Genomic DNA, 19,794 nt, shown 5'->3' with positions numbered 1-19,794 from the left:
TTCTTTTACTGAATGAAAATGTTAATTGTAGATGGGATCCTACTTGGGGTTTGGTTTGAGGCTTGATTGTCTTTGATTTTTTGATTTTTGGGACTCTTCTGCTTTGGATCCTTGTTGGTCTGATGTGTCACAATGTTGTCATCTACCAATTTTGAAGTTTTCAGCGTTGGCAAATTTTGATTTGGTTCGCAGCTTGGCTTATAGCCATGCTAACACATTTAATGGTATGATGGTTATAATCGTCTATTATGCACACTAAGAATGTTGAGTGGTGCACCTTCTATTATGTATGATATTACTATGTTTAGTTTGGATAATCTTTGAATAAGCTTTTGCTAGAGATGGGGCATTCTAGATAGGGTAATCTACAATAGTAAACATTGGAGTGACGGTCTTGTTACGTCCTTAACAATTTCTACCACTTGGTTGGTCTCATTCTGGGCCAAGGGCATCATACTTTCTAATGTGAGTTCTTGGATTTGTAGGGTTTCAGGGTTTTATTTCTTGTGCTGATTCATTTGTACATTATTTCGCTGAGTTAAAGATGATGTACCAATCAAACAAGATTGGTTCACGATTTGTGTTTGTGATTGATTTGGTTTGGTTGCACAAATTTTAGGATAAAAAGTGGTTTCGTCACCTTGTTTGTGATGATTACAATATAAAAGCATCAGCTTTATACCTTGAGGTGAAAGAGGTTTTGAATTTTGTTGATGTTTAGCTCCTTTTTCATCGGACCTGGATTTCTCTCCCCATTAAAGGAGTGTAAAGTTGTTGAGTGGTGAGCTTTGAAATCAATTTGTCAATAACCTCTTGTTTGGTTGAGAGATTTCCCACTTCTAGGTCTTCATCCAACATGTTGTCATCAATCACATAGCCTTTTTGCAACATTGGTCAATTTCTTTGATTTTTTTCATCCCCAACTGCTCAATTTTGTGATCGTTTTTACAGGTTTTGCAATCGATCGATTCAACTCTTGGTGATTTTGCAGAAGATTTGAAATTCATTTTTTGAAAAGTTTTTGATATTTTTGCTTGATTAAATTGTCCAGTAGTATGAGTCTTCTAAGCATGAAGATCATGAATACTTGTTTTATGAAGCCCGATCTACCATCTAAACTCTAATTTTTATGAATTTTATCTCTTGACTTCATTAATAAAAAACTAGTATATTAGTGGAAATTAGCAACAATCAAGAGTTGTGTATAAATTTTTTTGTTGATTAAACTACCTAGTATGAATGCTAACATGCTAATGTAATCAACTGCAACAAAAAGCCTATTTAACATGTAAAAATTAAGCATCTAAGCTCTATGATAAGAGAAAACAGAAAGCCAAAACCACACCATTTCCACACGAATCTCCATCAAATCCTATTCTTGTTTGTGGCACTCCACTATTAAAGAGTGTCTGTAATGGTAAACCATAGTAATGGGTAAACCATAGTAATGGGTAAACCATAGATTAGAGAAAAACAAATGAAAAAGCTAAGAGATTTCTCCTTGGCAACAATGGCAAGAAAATGTTAAGGCTAAGAGATAGGTTTAAGGGAACCACTCACCTCTACTCACATAAATATGTCGTGCGGATCTTTTTGATGGCCGAGCTATGGATAGCTTACCATTCACCTTCTTCGGCAACGAGCGTTGTTAGACCGTTTTGTTGCATTGCAAGCACTACTCCCTCCTCTCACCTCAAATCACTTACACACACTCACTAGCATGCATTAGAGAGAGGTTTAGCAAGAGGGAAGGCTCAATTAAACAATGGGAGAGTGTACTTACATTATGAGAGAAATCGCCTTATATACGTGGCCATACATGTTCACACACACTTAAATTGTGGCCAGGCAAGAACCCATTGCTTCCAGATGGCCTATTTCTTATATATTACTTTATCTAATAATACATTGATGCATTACAACACTAGAGAGCATATCTTTACTCATTGCCACATGCTCTTGGAGCGAAAAACACTATTGGACCTTTATGGATACTCGTCCAAGTTTGAGATTTGGACACCATCGCTTCATGGCTTGTTTGTACATAAGTTTGGTGTGTTCATCCTTGAAACTTGATTTAGATTATTCATGATTTGGCATATAATTGGGCATGGAAACCTTGTTAACCATAAAATGGGTTAGTATCCACGACACTAAGACTCTCAAAGGCTCCTCCCAACACTTGGAAAAGATTCTTGGAAGACTCCAGAGACTATTTGTTCCATTCTAACCTTTTGGGTAAGAATTATTAGTTCTTCCTATAGAATTTTACATCCCTACCTCTTACTTGTGAAAGTTGCTTTATAGAATTTTACATCCCTACCTCTTACTTGTGAAAGTTGCTTTATGGACAATTACTCCCTTACCTTTACAGTTAGTAATTATGCAAATTTTCTTATCCTTGTGTTCCATGTTTAAGAACCTCCCTTATTTTCTTTAAAAAAAAACTTATGGAGGAAAGGGAGACTAACTCCCTTCCACAAGGAACATTGGCTAGGGAAAAGTTGGAAATACCCTCTGGTTGACTTCATCTACCCCTCCCTACTATCCTTGATCTCGACCTTGAAAATCTTCCATGATCTCAGTTTTGAGGATCCGCCAACCTTGGTTCCCTAATCTTGGCTTGGATTCTTTTTGGAAAGCACCCTTTGGTCAGCTTCATCCTTGCTCCCCCTCCTATCCATCATCTCGGCCTTGAGGATCCAGTCTTGGTTCCCTAATCTTGGCTTGGATTCTTTCTAGAAAACCCTCTTCAAAAAGTTTCTTTCCGCCTCCTTGGGTGGCCTCATTCTCTAGTTATAATGCCAATCACCTCCCTGGGTGACATTATCGAAATTGTTTATCACCTCCCTAGGTGATGCTATCATAATTGTTTATCACCTCCCTGGACATTTTTTTAGCCTCGTCTGCAAGAACCCCGCCTTTCAATGCTACCTCTCTGGGTGGGCATGTGCTAGCCTTTACCTAGAGTCCCCCTCTTACTTCAAGTAACCTCGCCAAAAGGTTAGCACATGCCCACCCAGAGAGGTCTCTCTCTCTCTCTATCCTTCTCTTTGCTAACTCTCTCTATCCTTCTCTCTTCTGTATCTCTCTCTCCCTCCCTCTTTATCCTTCTCATACCTCCTATCCTCCTTTCCTCTTTCGCTCTCTATATCCTCCTCTCTCTCTCTCTCTCTCTCTCTCTCTCTCTCTCTATCCATCTTGTTGCTCACTCTCTCTATCCTTCTCTTTACTCTCTCTCTCTATCCTCCCCCCTCTCTCTAACCTTCTTTTAACTCTCTCTCTCTCTCTCTCTCTCTCTCTCTCTCTCTCTCTCTCTCTCTCTCTAATTTTCTTGAACTTCTCATTTTGTTCTTGCTTGCTCAGGAACCTCCTCAGAAGACAAGATCTCTCTTTATCTTTCCTCTCTATCCTTCTCTCTCACTCTTGCAGTCCCTTTCTTTGCTCACTCTCTTTATCCTCTCTCTCTCTCTTCCCCTCTTTTTGCTCTTGCTTCCTCTCTCTCTCTCTCTCTCTCTCTCTCTCTCTCTCTCTCTCTCTCTCTCTCTCTTTCTGACCTCTTTGCTTACTTTCTCTATATATCTTTCTCATTTCCCAACCAAGATTACTTAACTCATGTTTTGCGCACAGATCCTCGAGTCTACAAATGCCTCACTACCTTATTCATCTACACAATACAGAAAATGTCGATTCTTTATTAGTTTGTACGTATATAAACATTGTTGCAAAACCCCAATATGCATTGCTCTCACCCCTTTCTCTCTTGACACAATCATAAGGTCATGACACAATCATGAACAATTGTTACAAATAAGATCATGACCCAGTCACTTGAATATTCACAAATAAATATGTTTACTATACTACAATGAAATCTTCATCAAGAAACTCTACACTACATCCTCATCGGGGTCAATACAAACAATTTTCATGCCTAATTTTTTTGCTACAATAGCACAATCTCCACATCCAGCATAAAACTCTACTAACACTTGCCTTTGCTTTACATGACGGCTTAATAAGCTATCCCAAAAGTCATATCCATGTTAAGATCCATCTGTAAAGAAAACATCTCTCTTAATTCTAGCAATAAATGTAAGGTCCTTATTTAGGAGCACATGAAGAGTCAACTCCATACCTCGCCATGTTGTCCCATCTAGGCATCTGCCCCAGTGTATCATGTTACAAGGATCAATGATATAATCAGGTGAGAAAGGTTATGTATGGTTTTGTCCAACTATGCTCATGAAGGTAGCAACGACGAGGGTATGTATCTGCACAAGAGTATGAGATAATTTTTTGTAGCAAAAAGTGATGCTCAATGGAAACCTCTATGGTTAGTGTTGCTTACCTCTTGTCCAAAGGCCCTTCGAATCTACGTTGTACATTGCACATTCACCAAGGTATCCAAGGAGAAGCTAGAACTCTCGGCATGAGCTATAATGGTTGCCACTTGATACACAGTACCGAGCGATGACAATAATAGAGCCATTGTCGTCTAAGATGGTCTCACAAATCTGAAGCAATGTATGCGCTCCTCTCATTTATGTGGCATTATTAGAATGACATACACAAAAAACGTAAGCATGACATACACACACGCAACATATACACAACAACACACAAGATCTTAATGAAGGAAAAATAATCTTATCACTTACATGTGCAGAAATTCCATGGCGGGACAATGTTATGGGGGAAACCATAAACAGAACCTCCTGTGGGTAACCTCACTACAATACAATCACCGTTGTGTTTATATTGACACCTATACAGTAAAGGTCCTGTCTCCCACATTGGCCTTCAACAACATATCAAAGACATGTTTTAGATCTGGTAGACACTGCTAGTTCAGAAGTGCACGACCTATCTTCAAAGGATTCCCAACACATGCCATCATCTTTGTAGAATGATGTCCTGTCACACCATGTCGAGTAGAGTTACATATCAATTGTTATTACAGGATATAAAAGACACACCTTTATAATCATTTCACATGTGGTCACAATTGATTATTACACCTGTTAACGCCAAGGCTTCTATAACGGTAGAGGAACTGGCACTTTGATGTTTGCTAGGAGCACCAAGGACTATTGTTGTGGTATGTCGAGACACTCCTATAAAGCGTACATTCTGTAAGTGCATGCATCACACAAATACTTTATATTATCATTACTAATGAGTAAAATCATACTTGGCAAATTCATTTGGATTGGAGTCAGGTCACCCAGGCTAGGTGGATGAATTAGTTGCAATGGTGTATTTGGTGTGCTTCACCTCTTGCCAAGTTTATATGAATCCATAACTTAATTTATGTTAGTATGCAAACAATGTAACAATAATACCACAAGTAAAAGAGTGCCCTACCTGTGTTGCCGCATGAACAACTTCTTCAACTTTTGGGATTGGTTGAATCTTGCGTGTGCTATCATCAGAACCGCTTTCGTCATATTTTGATGGAGAGGTATCAGAGTCGTCCTCTTCTTGTAGTGACTTTCCTTCTCCCTTCGGTGCATCCTTTTTTGGCACTTTTGCCCCTTCATCATTATCATCCTCTTCTTCATCATCATCCTCTTCATCTTCATTATCCCCTTCATCTTTCATAAGAACTTTACCTTTGCCTTGAACATGTGATTTGTTATGTAGACTTCTAGGCTTCATATTAGAATTCACCATTCGAAAAGATATAAGAAATAATATTTAAATTAAAGAATATCTAATTGTATAGTTCATACCATGGTTGATTGCTTTGCTTTACAAGATCGAGTATACATTTCCTTCTCTCTTGGAAAATTTTCCACTTGGAAAGTCAAGGAACAATGGGCATCTCTTGTATATCTCTGCATCCCAAAGGTCTCGAAGTTGCTGATGTGTATACATAGTGCTTTCATGTTTTGGATTGCGCCATTATTTTAAGATTACAGGCATATCTACAATAGATCTCTTTGCATGGCACTTACAAATCCATCTACACATTATTACATCCATTTAGTTTGCAAATATAAGAGTACAACCAAGTAGTAAGTACGCTTTATGGAATGTTATGCACCTGAACACAACATGCTTGGTACGCTTGGTAGCCTTCACGAGATAGTATTTATAGCATTATATGGTAGGGATGTGTGTGAACACACTTAGGACCGCTAGGGCACTTTTTCTGTCACTAGGAGGATTTTTTTCCCCGTGCATATGTACACACTCTTATCTACTCATTTTGAGGTGTGTACTTATCTTTTATATCTGGCACACATTTGTTCATTCTAATCTAGTGAGTTTGTGTGCTCTCAAGCTTCTCTATCTTGTGTTTATGCATTGTTGCAACCATAACCCTAATTCCAATAATTGGTATTAGAGTTAGCTTCCTTGACACTTGATCTAGTAGTCTGTCTCCCTCCTCATCATGACCCTTTTTTTTTGTCTCCGATTGAGATACTCTCTTAGGAGAAGAAGGTATATAAAATCAATATCCAAATAACCATCCTCCCAGTGTCCTACTATGAAAAAGATGCACATCCAAAAAACAAAAGACCTATCAAATGTTAATGTTCCAACGGCTATCCTTGAATTAATGTTTCAACAGCCATCCCTGAATCTAGTTATACTGTCTAACTGAAGTTTATGTCTCCTAGAGCACTAGCCATCGATAATGGATCACGTTCAATACAATATAATACAATAGGAAGGTGATGTAATTGTAACAAAATCAACAGGTAATGTCGAGGTCTTCTTCTTTATCTCATGTGGACCTACATCCAAATAGAGAAGAATTAACAAAATGTCACAACATAAAGTAAGAAACACCAACAACCATTAATCTTAGCACCTGCAATTGAAGATCCCATTGAAGCTGCAACATGTGGTACAAAAAACAACTCATTGAAATAAGAAAAAATCATGTATTTAGTAAAGCAAACCCAATCATGTGGTGTAAGGATGCCCTCAAAAGATCCAACACATGTATCCAAGTCACTGGACCCCTCCTCCAGAACTCTCACCATAAATATGCCTTCCATTGGCAAAATCCTTAAGTAAAATAGAAAATTATCCAGAAACCTAAATGTTCATAAATATACCTTCCGTTGGCAAAATCCTTAAGTAAAATAGAAAATTATCCAAAAACCTAAATGTTCATAAATTATTTGTATAAAAAAGTATACCCATCTTTCTTAGCATCTAACATGATGTTTAACAACATGTTTTAGAAGGCAATGGTGCATAGCAAAATAATGGATCTGTAAAGAAACAAAGTATTCGCATAGTGTACCATGTTTAGAAGGCAAAACATCACACCAAATCACGTGTTTTGTAAACAAATTAGAATTTGATAAGTGAAAACATAGAAATGGACCTCAAATTTTATTATAAACCATATCCAACATGAATTAAACCTCAAAGCTAAAAGCAAAATCAGCCATATGGGGTTGTCCCTAAAATGGAACAACAAATAAGTAATCTCCAATATGCATTACTCTCAATCCTTGCCCTCTAAAAGATAACACCTTCAAGTCTATACACATACAAATCTTCAAGTCTATACCCATATACATAAATACAAATCCAAGATCTCTTAATAAACAATATTAGTTATCATGAGCATATCACTTTCAGACGAAGAGCTTGCATTCCAATCACCATTTGTACGTAAAATCTCCACTCCATGAGAACTTCGTGCTTGTGACAATGCAACATACAATTGTCCACCACGTGTAAAAATGGGTGTGGCCAAATAAAACTCTAAAACACTTACTGTTTGTCCTTGTGATTTGTTTATTGTTATTCCAAATAGGAAATTGCCTACATCTCATGTTGAATGGCAATTGAGTGTTAGAGTATATAAAAGTTATTCAAGAAATAACAACTCTGTCTCCAAATTCGCTACATGTGATGATTTCAGCCTCCAAAACCTTTGAGTGAAATGCCTTGCATATCAATTGGAGTACCATTACAAAGTCCTCGCTTTGGATCCAAGTTACGAAGTTATATCATGGGAGATTCAAGTTTTAAGTCCAAGCAATGGGGTGGATACCCTCCCCCAAGATTGAAGGAATTTAAAAACTCAACAGAGTATAGAATAGAGTTCTCTTCAAAGTCCACAATTGAAATATTGTGTAACATGACCAAGCATACAATCTAATGTAATTTTGTTCACAATATGGATATCGGTATTTCTTTGGAGCCAAGATAGCAAGTTCATTGAAGTAGGTGGCATAAGTCATAGTGGTACTTATCTTTGAATTAGGTAGCATAAGTCATCAGTGGTATTTCTTGGATCCAAGGTAGCAAGTTCATTGAAGTAGGTTAAGTCATAGTGGTACTCAACTCTGAATATATCACATCAACTAAGATTTTCACTGATGATCTTTGCAAAACCATGTTTCTTGGTAGTTCTACAATGTTATTTTCATTGTTGCGATTTGTTCCGTTTACCAATATTCACAATCCATTGTTTGAACTCATTGCTTTCATAATTATTTCATGTGGTAATTCACATGTTTTCAATCAATTTTAAAACTTTACACAATTCCATAGAAAGGAATGACACAACATTGCATCCACAATATCTTCCCATCTGCCCTTCACAACAACAAGGAAAATTTACCTAAAATCGCCTCCAAATAACATGGCTTTTCCACTAAATGGCTTATTAGAAGACGTCATATCTCTCAAGGTACTCAAGGTGTTAGGGTTAGGGTTAGGGTTAAGAGCAGAATGGAGAGGCCCTTCTTTTGATGGTTTCAAAGTCAGTGGTGAGGGAAAGATTCTGTCTAGGTAGACCTCTATAGATTTCGAGCAGCTACTATGCTACGAGAATTGTCATAGCTGGTTTATACATCATTATGCTCTTTGAGGTGAAGAGAGGCTCCATGCAGTCGTCAAAGCATAAAACTATAAATTTGGAGCCCCTCCTCCTTTGCATGAGAGAGAGAGAGAGAGAGAGAGAGAGAGAGAGAGAGAGAGCATACATAGAGGTTAGCAGCGACTATTCAAGACATTTTTAATATTACTTGCCCTTTTTAAAATTATGGAGTAATGTGCATATGCAAGTGTGCAATTGCATACACGCGTGCATAAATTCTTGTATGTGTGTGTGTGCAAACATGTGTGAGTGAGTATGTGTACGTATATGTGTGTTTGTATACGTCTATGTGCACACGTGTGTATGCATGTGTTTATGTGTGACTTTCTCACATAGACGCATATATGTGTGTCTCTCACACATGCATTCTCTCCATGTCTATGTCACATGCACAAAAACAACCCTCTCATACACATATATGTGCACATGCACTCTCTCTCTTCTCACACCCGTCTCGCGCACACACTCTCTCTCACACATAAAATCTCTCTCTCTCTCTCTCTCTCTCTCTCTCTCTCTCTCTCTTCACACACACACACACACACACACCCTCCACATGCACGTGTGTGACTCTATATATGCATATATACGTGTATGTCAATGCATTTATATATAATAGTATTAATATAATATTATTATATATTTACTGTATATATATTTTCTCCTATTCCTCTCTCTCTCTCTCTCTCTCTCTCTCTCTCTCTCTCTACCCCCTTCTCCAATATGTGGCCTCTACCCCCCTCTCCTTGAGCTACCGGCCCAGCTAGCATATGTATACCCAGGTAATTGTATCTCTTTGCTACACTCATAGAAAAGTCCATAATCAACAATGGACTTTATGTATCTAAGAATCCATCTAACCACATCTAAGTGTGGCTTCTTAGGGCCATACATAAACTAACTCATAAGTCTGACCACATAGCTTAATATATGCCCTAGTAATGGTCATGTAGATCAAGCGAGGTTCTCTCAAAGCTCACATGTATATGCAAAAAGCTTAGTGTTCTGCTCCAATGGCACTGGAATATGCTTATAGCCTGTCATACCATACTTGGACAACACGTCCACGGAAAATGTTTAGCATAGTGATAGTGGTGGATTTACATATGACCACATGTATGTGCACGTATGTGCGCACACATGTGTGTGCACACACGTGGTCATGCATATTTAAGAGTGAGTGTGGGTGACTATGTGTAGAGTCACTCACACTCAATCTTGAAAATGTATACATGCATGTGTGTGTGTGTGTGTGTGCGTGCGAGAGAGAGAGAGAGAGAGAGAGAGAGAGAGAGAGAGAGAGAGAGAGAGAGAATGTGTGTCCCAATTTATGTTTGAAGAAGTTTTGTTTAGTTCATGAGTATTAGGTATAGAAGTACCAAGTGTTAAAAAAACCATTTTAATGACATTGCAGTATTGTTTAGTTTATGAGTATCAAGTATAGAAGTACTATTGCATTATTGTGTACATAAGTACTAAGTGTTAACAAAATAATTTAATGGCATTACATTATTGTGTACAATCCAATTTTCCAACATTGTATTATTGTGTATAGTTTGATTTTCCAACATAACCAAACCGTTTTCTGCATAGGAATTTGAATCTTTCATAGCTGAGAGTTCAATTCTTGTAAGGGAATTTTGTAATTTCCTAGATGATGGCCCTTATGAGAAGAGCGCAATCTCAAGGAAGAAGGTGAAATGCACATTGTTGTCATTGCACAAAGATCTTGCACCATCTACTTTGTCATATTAAAGCCTTCGCTAATTAAAAAGACTAAGGTCTAGATGTGTGCATCAATGTTGGTTTGTATATTATGTAAATAAGATGAATGATAATTCTTTTGCAGAGGTAATACATGCTTTACAGGCTGGGATAAGTTGAGCTACTATCAGCAGGTTGCTGAGATGTTTGTACATACTAGGGCAACCTAAAAAATGTTGGCATGTGGTAGGGTTATTCAAGGAATGACTTGAAGGAAAGCTAGCCAAAATTTGGAACTAAAACTCAAAGATGGTATTTGAAGGTGGAGCAATTGGTTTATAATTATTTGGCTTTGATAGAGAATCTTATTGGCATGAGACCTGGCATGAAGATTTGGACCAAGAAAGAATGTATGGAGGAACACACTCCCAAAGGATGCACTACTGAGTCCTTGCTTGTGGTGGCTGGCATGCAATAGGGATATCATATCTCCTGGGAAGACTCATCTTTTGTTTGGGAGGACGAGAGATGGGATCAAATTTGTAGCCTTCTTAATAGTGAATGTTTATAGGATGGGAGTGATAGTTGTAAAAAGTGGACTTTTGTATATGTCTTTGATCAGCTTATAAATATAAATATAATTATGTTCCCAAAAAAAGACTAAGGTCTTGACTTTAGTCTTTTTGGAAGTCTTCGCTAATTAAAAAGATTAATAAGGTCTTGACCTTTTCAGATATTGGAGCTTATAAAGTTATAAATCTTCCTCATTAAATAAACAGGTAGACAATTGAATAGCTACTGTAGCTACTTGGCAACAATGAGCAATTCATGTGTATAAATCTTCCTCATTAAATAAACACTACTTTGTTTGATTCACTTACAAGGTTATAAATCTTCCTCATCTAATAAACACTACTTTATGATTCACTTATTATAAGGTTATAAATCTTTCTCATTAAATAAATAGGTAGATAATTGAGTAGCTACTATAGCTACTTGGCAAGGAGCAAGGAGCAATTCATGTGTATTGAAATCAAGTGGTGACTTGGCATCCCTCACACCCACACACCCCTCTTCACTTTTCTCTCTCTCTTTTTTTCCCCTCTTTTAATTCCCTTTTTTGGGGGGAAATTGTATTAAGAGCAGAACGAACACTACTTCGTTTGATTCACTTTTGCATTGTAGGTAGACTTTTGGCAAGAAGGTGCAAATCATGATGTTTTTACATCTTAACACATGGCTGATCATATAGCTGCGCTAACATTGAATATCCATTTGGAGATGTTCCACACCACTTTGTTGCATGAATGTAGTTACCCTACCTTGTATTTACCTACATACAAAAGGAATGATGCTTTCTAGTGCACTTGACTTACATGTTTGAGAGCATGCAGATTGAACATCCATTATCATATTATAGACACATCCCTAGTTAACCCAACTAAAGAAGGGACTTCTTATGTTATGGTGTGCCTTTAAATGTGATACAGGGTAACATCACATTTCACAAAAAACTTTCTTAGGACTAGGATGTTTAACAAAGCCTCCACACAACACATGAATTATCAAAATCATGCAGATTTACTAGCACATCTTAAAAAGAAAAGGGATGATTTTTGAAAAAATCAAGATCAGTACAAACCACACATGGAGACGTCGGAGGAGTTTACCTCTAGCCATATAAATTTTCTCTTTGAACAACTCTCCCATGAGACATTCAAGGAAGAAGAATCTTTAAATGTAACCACTCACACGAGACCTTTTAATGGCAACTCTACATGTCAACTTTTGCATACCACATAATAAACATTTCCCAATATCTGGCTTAGTCCTTTGCACCCCTCATTTATATTTGATTCAAATTTGGCAATGCCCCTATGTTAGGCTTTGAATTTTAAACGACTTCTCCTTAATGTGGTCAAAGATTTAATTGTGGACTTTTCTTAATAAATCTCTCTCTCTCTCTCTCTCTCTCTCTCTCTCTCTCTCTCAATCTTTCACCTTCCTTGAGGGTCACTTGTTTTTGACAGTTGACACTTGTTTACATCACTTTTTATATCTCTATTATAGGGTTACGATTTTTCTCTACCACCTTAAGATGGCCATAGATGTCACATTCCACTCTACCCATGCATTTTAAGCATTGAAAGAAAAGGCCTGAAGCAACCCGTCTTGCCTTTATATGGTTGAGATCCAATAATCTTCACTTGGTGACCGTGATTAGTCTTGTTGCATGGCAAATGAAGGGTCTTTACAAACAGTTCCATTGCCCACTCGGCGGGGAGGGTTGCATAGGGGGGACATTTCCCGCCCATCACGGACGAACAAGTGTGGTTTCTCCTCTCACAGACAGGATCTAAGAACATGGCATTTATCATTAATCCAAGAGAAAAAATACTCATGCACTCAAACTGATCCAAGCTGAACCATTTCTCTTCCTTTGACATTTATTTTTAGAGAATAGTATACATCATGTATTAGGTGTTGGGGTTCAAACTGCATCCCCTGCAGTTGGAGAACATGGTGCTATAGCCACTTGGGCACGGGCACAATGGAAGTACCATGCCCAATGGAAGTACACTCATTAATAATTACTCTTAGCCTTCCAAGAGAGATGATTGGTATACAACACATAATTTTTACAAAAAAAACTAAAAGAATAACTAGATTGAGCCATTATTTTCTCTAATCTCCCACCCAGAGGAGACCATGAAAAAGCTGCCTCTTGATGAGAATCATCAAAAAGGCCATCTGCCTTATCGAACGCTCAGATACATCCTCCATCCTCATAAAGGCTTGGAGAGTTGATGCTTTCTACTTCCTTGTACTCATAAAGGTGTGATAGCAGGATATACAAAAGCAAGTTCACGGCACTCAGCACAGCAAGAACCCAGTAAAAATAGTCCAAGTGGCCTCTGTTTATGTTGCTTACAAACCAACTTTTTGAGCCTTCACCAGTGATGCTTTCTACAATGGTGATAAGGAGGCTGCTCAAAAAGCTGCCTACACCAATGGCACACAGGTACATAGCCATGCCAAAGCTACGTATGGTGTCGGGCACTTGATCATAGAAGAACTCTTGCTGCCCAACAATGGCAAAAACATCAGATATCCCACTGAGTATGTACTGTGGCAGCAGCCAGAATATACTGAGTGGAACAGTCGAGGTAGGCAGGTCAAGTAATCCATGATCTCTTGCTGTTTCAAGCCTCTTTGTTTCTATAATGGCTGCGACGACCATGCAAAGAATCGACATAAACAAACCCACACCTATCCTTTGAAGCATAGTGATACCACGTTGATTCCCAGTAAGTTGCCGTACTACTGGCACAAAAGCACGGTCGTATAGAGGCAACACGATGAGGATGATTATAGTGGTAAAGCTCTGTAAAGAAGCTGCTGGGATCTCAAAATGAGGGCCCATATGCCTGTCCATAGTGCTTCCTTGTTTAGTGAAAAGAGTAGATGTTTGAGCAAACACGACCCCATATGTTAGCATTGCAAGCCAGATGGGTAAAATGCGGAGCACGAGCTTGACTTCCTCAACCTGTGTTACAGTACACAGGTTCCAAGGGCTTTGATTTGTTCCACAGTTACCACCCTGAAGATTATCTATAATTGCAGCTTTATCTAGAACCCTGTAAATTAGTCATCTGATTAATTACTAAATTAATTACCAATCAATTAGCAACAGAATTGTTAAGCTAAAAGTAATTCCATGCTTAAGCATGAGTAGGTGATAGATTAAGTCTTACTTCAATCGATCAGTATGTAGCAGCTTCCTTCTCCCCAGTCTCAAGGACTCTTTGTCATGCACCTCATATAACAGATCCACACTGGGTGGAAGAGGTGATTTCCGCTTCCGGAAAGCGGCAACTACTACTTGGACAATTCGTGTGATGGGGCTTCCAGCAGGTAATTTGTGCCTGTAGAATTTGGTTCCAGCCAAGAAAATACACAAAGCTATGGCCATGGCTATGGCTGGGATGCCAAACCCGAGACCCCAACTCACATTGTCCTGTATGTAGACCAAGACCGTGAACGCTACCAAAGCACCCGTGCAAAGGCCAAAGTACCACCAGTTGAAGAACGAGCTTTTCATTCTTTTCTCATGAAAATTCTCTTCATCAAATTGATCAGCGCCAAAGGCCTCAAGACAAGGTTTCACACCACCCGTTCCAATGGATATTAGATACAAAGCGAAAAAGAAGAAGCCTAGTTGCCCTGCGCTTGCTGGGGGACAAATGCCATCAGCAGTGCAAGCTGGAGGTTTCAAAGAGCTGAGGCTCACAGAGAGAGTCAGGAATATCAATCCCTGCAACATTACATTGCAATCTTATGGTGAATATATATGTCTGTGCAGTGTGCATGCATGTGTGTGTGAGGACTCTCTCTCTCTCTCTCTCTCTCTACGTGTGCACACACACACACACACACACACAAGCAAACACAAACATAGAAAGCATATGCTGCTGGTATGCACACATAAACTTTTAACACAAACGTACATATGTGTATAGACACATACGCATGTACATACAAATGCAAAGTAACCATGTATATTAAGCTATGCACTTATGCGTACACATACATAAAATGTATTCACAGGTAATACATACACACCTGCACACATACACACACATACATACGTAAATATACATACAAATGCACAAAAAAGTTTGTCTGACATCAAGGAAGATAGTAAAGGTATGGAACTAACTATGACGTAAACCACGGAAACAGCAGCAATGGTCCAGTATTTCCCAAAGTAGGCATCAGCAAAGAAAGCTCCAATAAGTGGGACAACGAGGGTAACCCCGGACCAATTGTTGGTATTCTTTGCAGCTGAAGACAAGCTCTCATTCAAAACTGTCGTCATGTAAGTTATCAAATTCGAAGCAATGCCATAATAGGAAAGCCTTTCACTGAACTCACCACCTGAAATTACAGCAATTCAACAGAAGAGGAGAAAATCATGGGCAAAGATTGACATGATTCAAACACTTCTTTTTCCCATAAGTTATAACCTCATGGTAGTCCATCCACAAGACAATATAACCATCAACTCCATTATGCATAGTATGGACTAGATACTACGACATCCCCACTAGCGTCATCAGTGCCCGATAGTGGGTGTAGAACTTGGTATCAATATATGCTCCCACGCACACAAAAAAAAATCATTGGATCATGCATGAAGGTGGAGTTAAGAACACAAGTTATAACAATAGCAAAAATGAAAAAGATAAGAGATGGCAACTGAAACATTCATCAAAAAGCTTGGAAAAAGATGGTTTTGCCATTGAATCATGAAGCGAAACCTCCATTTTAATAAAGGATCAACCACCAATTCAGTTTTTTATTTTTATTTTTATTTTTATTTTTTTTGGGGGGGGGGGGGGGGGGGGGGTGTTGTGGTTACAGAGTTGATAGCAATTTCCCCCCCTATTTTCCATAAATTTGTGCAGCAAATTGTGGTGGTAAGCAAAATTTTTCCCCCTATTTTCCTACATAAATTTGTGCAAACCATTTTTTTTTTGGGTTTTTTTTTGGAGAGAGAGAGAGAGAGGGTTGTTGCAAACAGAAGAAAGTATCCCAGCATGAATTTTTACAAATGAAAATTACAAGAAAAGGGGCCTCTTCTGGTAACAGGAGGGAGATGGAAACTGATCACATTGTGGATTTTTAAATGTAAACACAAATTAATTGCTGGATTAAGGAGGACCCAGAGAGCAGCATGATAAGAGAGAGAGAGAGAGAGAGAGAGAGAGAGAGAGAGAGAGAGAGTTGTTTACCTATGATGAAGAGGGAAGCCTTCCAACCACCAGTAGGAGAGCGCCTCACAGGCCGGCCTTTCAAGTCCACAGAACCATCTAGGACCCAATCGTGGATTTCATCGCTGTTGGGTCCTTCACTCCCTTGCAATTGCTGGGTTAAGCTTGTTGGACTTGCTAAGGAGGCCATACGTCAAAATACAGAGCGACCCCTCGCTTCATCCCTGCTTTATGCTTTTTGGTCCAACAGGTGAAGATAATTAGTTACCCAATTTCTTTTTTTACCCATTTAGTGTTGTTTTACAAGACCTAGATTATTCCTCTCATGAACTTAATGTCATGGATTGGATTTAATAGAAAAATGATTGCAAGCCTTTGTGTAGTATGTCCTATACTTTATGTTTTCAAATGTACCTTGGTCACCAATACCTAGTGTGCAACCCTTCACATGTGGCATGTATGCTTTCAGGTGGTCCACTCATCTGTTTCCCATGCATGCTTTTCAGGTGGTCCACTCATCTGTTTCCCATGCATGCTTTCAGGTAGTCCACTCATTTGTTTCTGGAGAATGAATTCACTCAGGTAAAAAAGAAATGCTTGCAAAAACGCATGAGCCGCATCTTGAACTTAAGGCAAATTATGCACTTATAAGTAGGGGAGCCATTCCACTTTTATATATATATAAATAATAATCATAAAGGATGGCAAACAAAAGTTTAATACTATTAAAAATGGCTTCATCCCACAAAGTGGTTTAAAATTTTGAGGGAACGGAAAGGCAAGTTAATGTAGAATTCCATGAAACTACTTGAGAATGCTTGGTTAGCATGCACTTACCTATTGTAAATATTTTGAAAAAGAATCATATACCTAGAAATATTTCTACAATTTCTAACCTAATGGAGTTGTTATATTGAGCTTATTTAAGTTGCTACGTCAAAATGAAGAGCATCCACCCACTAAGGGCTAGTAATCCTCTTTTAGGTTTTTAGTCGTGCCTTTAACAAAGGGAAGATGGTCTTCCGCTTATTGACATTTTCTACTTTTGTTGTATTGTAAATGGCTATGATAGTTTAACATAAGATGAATGCCATGGATTTTAATAGACTTGTTTGCACATTTTTGTGTTCTTCTAAAATGAGGGCTATTGAGAGGATTACATGTCACTTTATGTAAGTGAAGTCAATGTTTCAATGTAGCTTGGTCTTGCATAGGAGCATATACCTAGAGGGAGGAAAATCCCTTCACATGTGTTGAATGCATGCTTTGAAAAAGGGTGAGAAAAAGGTCTAAGGCCATCCATTATTTTGGGTGGAGAATGCTTGAAATGAGGTCAAAAAGAAATTCTTGCGAAAACTCATAAGCTCATAGCTTTAACTAAGAGGACCAATGCCAATCATTTTTGCACCTATGCCTAGGAGGACCCCTTCCTCTTTAAAAAAAAGAAATTAGAAAGGATGACAAAAAATGTTTAAGGTCCACAGTCCCACCCAATTTTTTTGGAAAATTGCTTTAATGAGGTGTAAAAGAAATGCTTGCATATAAGGCCAATCGTGTAGTTTACTAAGAGTTATGTAAATGAATGATATAAATATAAGAAGCAACACATCTACATTTGCAAACGATCAGATGATAATCTGTAGCTTGTTTTTATAAAGTTTGAATGCTTGAATATGCATAGATGCTTTTATGAGCATAGTAATTGCCTTGCATGCCTTATCTTCTTGTGAGCACAAATAGGCCTAGCAAATAATGTCACATTTGCATGCTTAATCTTGTGAGCCTATCAAATAGTATTAAATTTGTATGCTTCATCTTGTGAGCACTACTAGAAAAAAAACATCCTTGAGTGTATTTTTCAAGCATTTGGTTGACATTTTATCTTTCCTTGAAATAAAGGGCTAAAGTTAGAAGTAGAATTTTCGTTATAAAGGGCTAAATTTTTGTTATACAACAATGGAGAAGTAGAATTTTGAAGGAAAAATTAGCCAAGATCAAGATGTGTCTTTTTTGGATTGTTTAAAAACTTAGTTTTTTTTTTAAAGAATTGCTTATGAGCACATGTAGCCTAACAAATAGTGTCATTTGAGCACAAGTAAGCCTCGCATTTCAAACATAAAACTACAAGGCTTAAATAAGTTAAACATCCAAAATGTAACTATGTGTGTTGACCTACTAATGTTCATATGACCAAGTATGTGCACTGTTTTCTTCTAGCTATGCTATACTGCATCTATATGAACTTGGGACTGGCCATTCAACATGCAAAGTTGCAATTACTCAGGATAGAGTCCACTCGCAAATATATTGAAGTCCAAACATTCAAATTTAACAAGCATAAAGGGTATAACATGCAAGTTTTAACAAGCATAACAGATATTGATAAGCGAAAACATGCAACACTTTAATACGCTCAATAGAAAATATTGTAATGTTTGCATGCTTGATCTTGTGAGCTTGAGTAGGCCTTGGTAATAATGCAATAATAGTCCTACTTTTTATGTGTCATCTTGTGAAAAAGGCCTAGTCAAAAGCATAAAACGTGATGTTTCGTAATCAACTTTATGAATACATAGTTGTGCTTTGAGTTTTGTCAAATATTTGACAAAAGAAGAAGAGACATGTGACAATAATGTGAAAATGGACACTTGAAGAAAGGACACACTTTGAAAGATTTTCTCACGTTTCCTAATGGGTGATGCAATTGTTGGAAATTTAGCCAATTTGTGATTTAGCATGATTCAACACTCTTTTGTTTTGTAGGAGACTGGTGAGAACCAAATCACTTGCCTACAAATGATTGAACCGCCACTGGACCCCAATTCACATGCCATGGCCATCATTAAGATTGGACCATTGAGGCTCTTTTTTTTTGGGAGTCCCTTGAATTATACCAAACAAAAAGGTGGGAGGGATGTGATCCTCCTCTCATGTTGAACACATGAAAAGTTTCCAATCCATCCTTTTCACCACCTACAAAGCTTTGTCTTTTTACCATTGTGGATCATTTGAGCCTCCACATGAGCATGTAGACACAAAAAACATCACATCTCATCATAAAATCTCCAGGCTTTTTAAACTTTTTAAAAAGACCCTTTTTAATCTTTTGTGTTATGGATGATTTCAATCTCCACATGTGCAGGCACCAACAACAAAAAACATCACATCTCACATAAAATTTCTTAGCTTACCATCATGAATTTTCGACATTGAACATTTAACATGGCCCATCAATTGTGGATGTTTGGCTTTTTAAAAGACTAGCCCTCCTTCATGAATTTTCATGACATTGAACATTCAACATGGCCCATCAATTGTGGATGTTTGAAATCAAGACACCACATTGGCATTGAATATTTTTGTTAAGTTCTGTATATTGTATTTTTTGCGTTATGTGATTTTAGAATGTAATATTCTAGAAAAAGTCATTATCACATCTATCTAAAATACTCATGGGAA

At 37.8% G+C, this 19,794-nt stretch overlaps 1 protein-coding gene across 1 annotated transcript; it reads right to left on the bottom strand.

Moving 5' to 3' along the window:
- Positions 1–12,970: 12,970 nt before the first annotated feature.
- On the bottom strand, positions 12,971–16,601 carry LOC147616447 (protein NRT1/ PTR FAMILY 8.1-like). The gene is made up of 4 exons (XM_086777523.1): positions 16,357–16,601; positions 15,282–15,499; positions 14,317–14,876; positions 12,971–14,199 (listed from the first exon to the last, which is right to left on the bottom strand). Exons 1-4 carry the CDS (start codon positions 16,523–16,525, stop codon positions 13,329–13,331), a joined length of 1,818 nt encoding a protein of 605 aa, XP_086633649.1. The 5' UTR covers positions 16,526–16,601; the 3' UTR covers positions 12,971–13,328.
- Positions 16,602–19,794: the final 3,193 nt, after the last annotated feature.

This window comes from Cibotium barometz, chromosome 38, assembly GCF_041138505.1.
Source record: "Cibotium barometz isolate CiBa-2024 chromosome 38, ASM4113850v1, whole genome shotgun sequence".
Classification (NCBI taxonomy): Eukaryota; Viridiplantae; Streptophyta; class Polypodiopsida; order Cyatheales; family Cibotiaceae; genus Cibotium; species Cibotium barometz.
The sequence above is the reverse complement of the archived record's forward strand: the minus strand, read 5'-3'. Positions and strand labels throughout refer to the sequence as shown.

Excerpts from the sequence above, each read along its gene's own strand:
- LOC147616447 (XM_086777523.1), bottom strand. The coding sequence starts at position 16,525 with ATGGCCTCCTTAGCAAGTCCAACAAGCTTAACCCAGCAATTGCAAGGG. Across the intron at positions 15,500-16,356 it reads GGCTTCCCTCTTCATCATAG|GTGGTGAGTTCAGTGAAAGG; the intron begins GTAAACAACTCT and ends CTGTAATTTCAG. Across the intron at positions 14,877-15,281 it reads TTTCCGTGGTTTACGTCATA|GGATTGATATTCCTGACTCT; the intron begins GTTAGTTCCATA and ends GTAATGTTGCAG.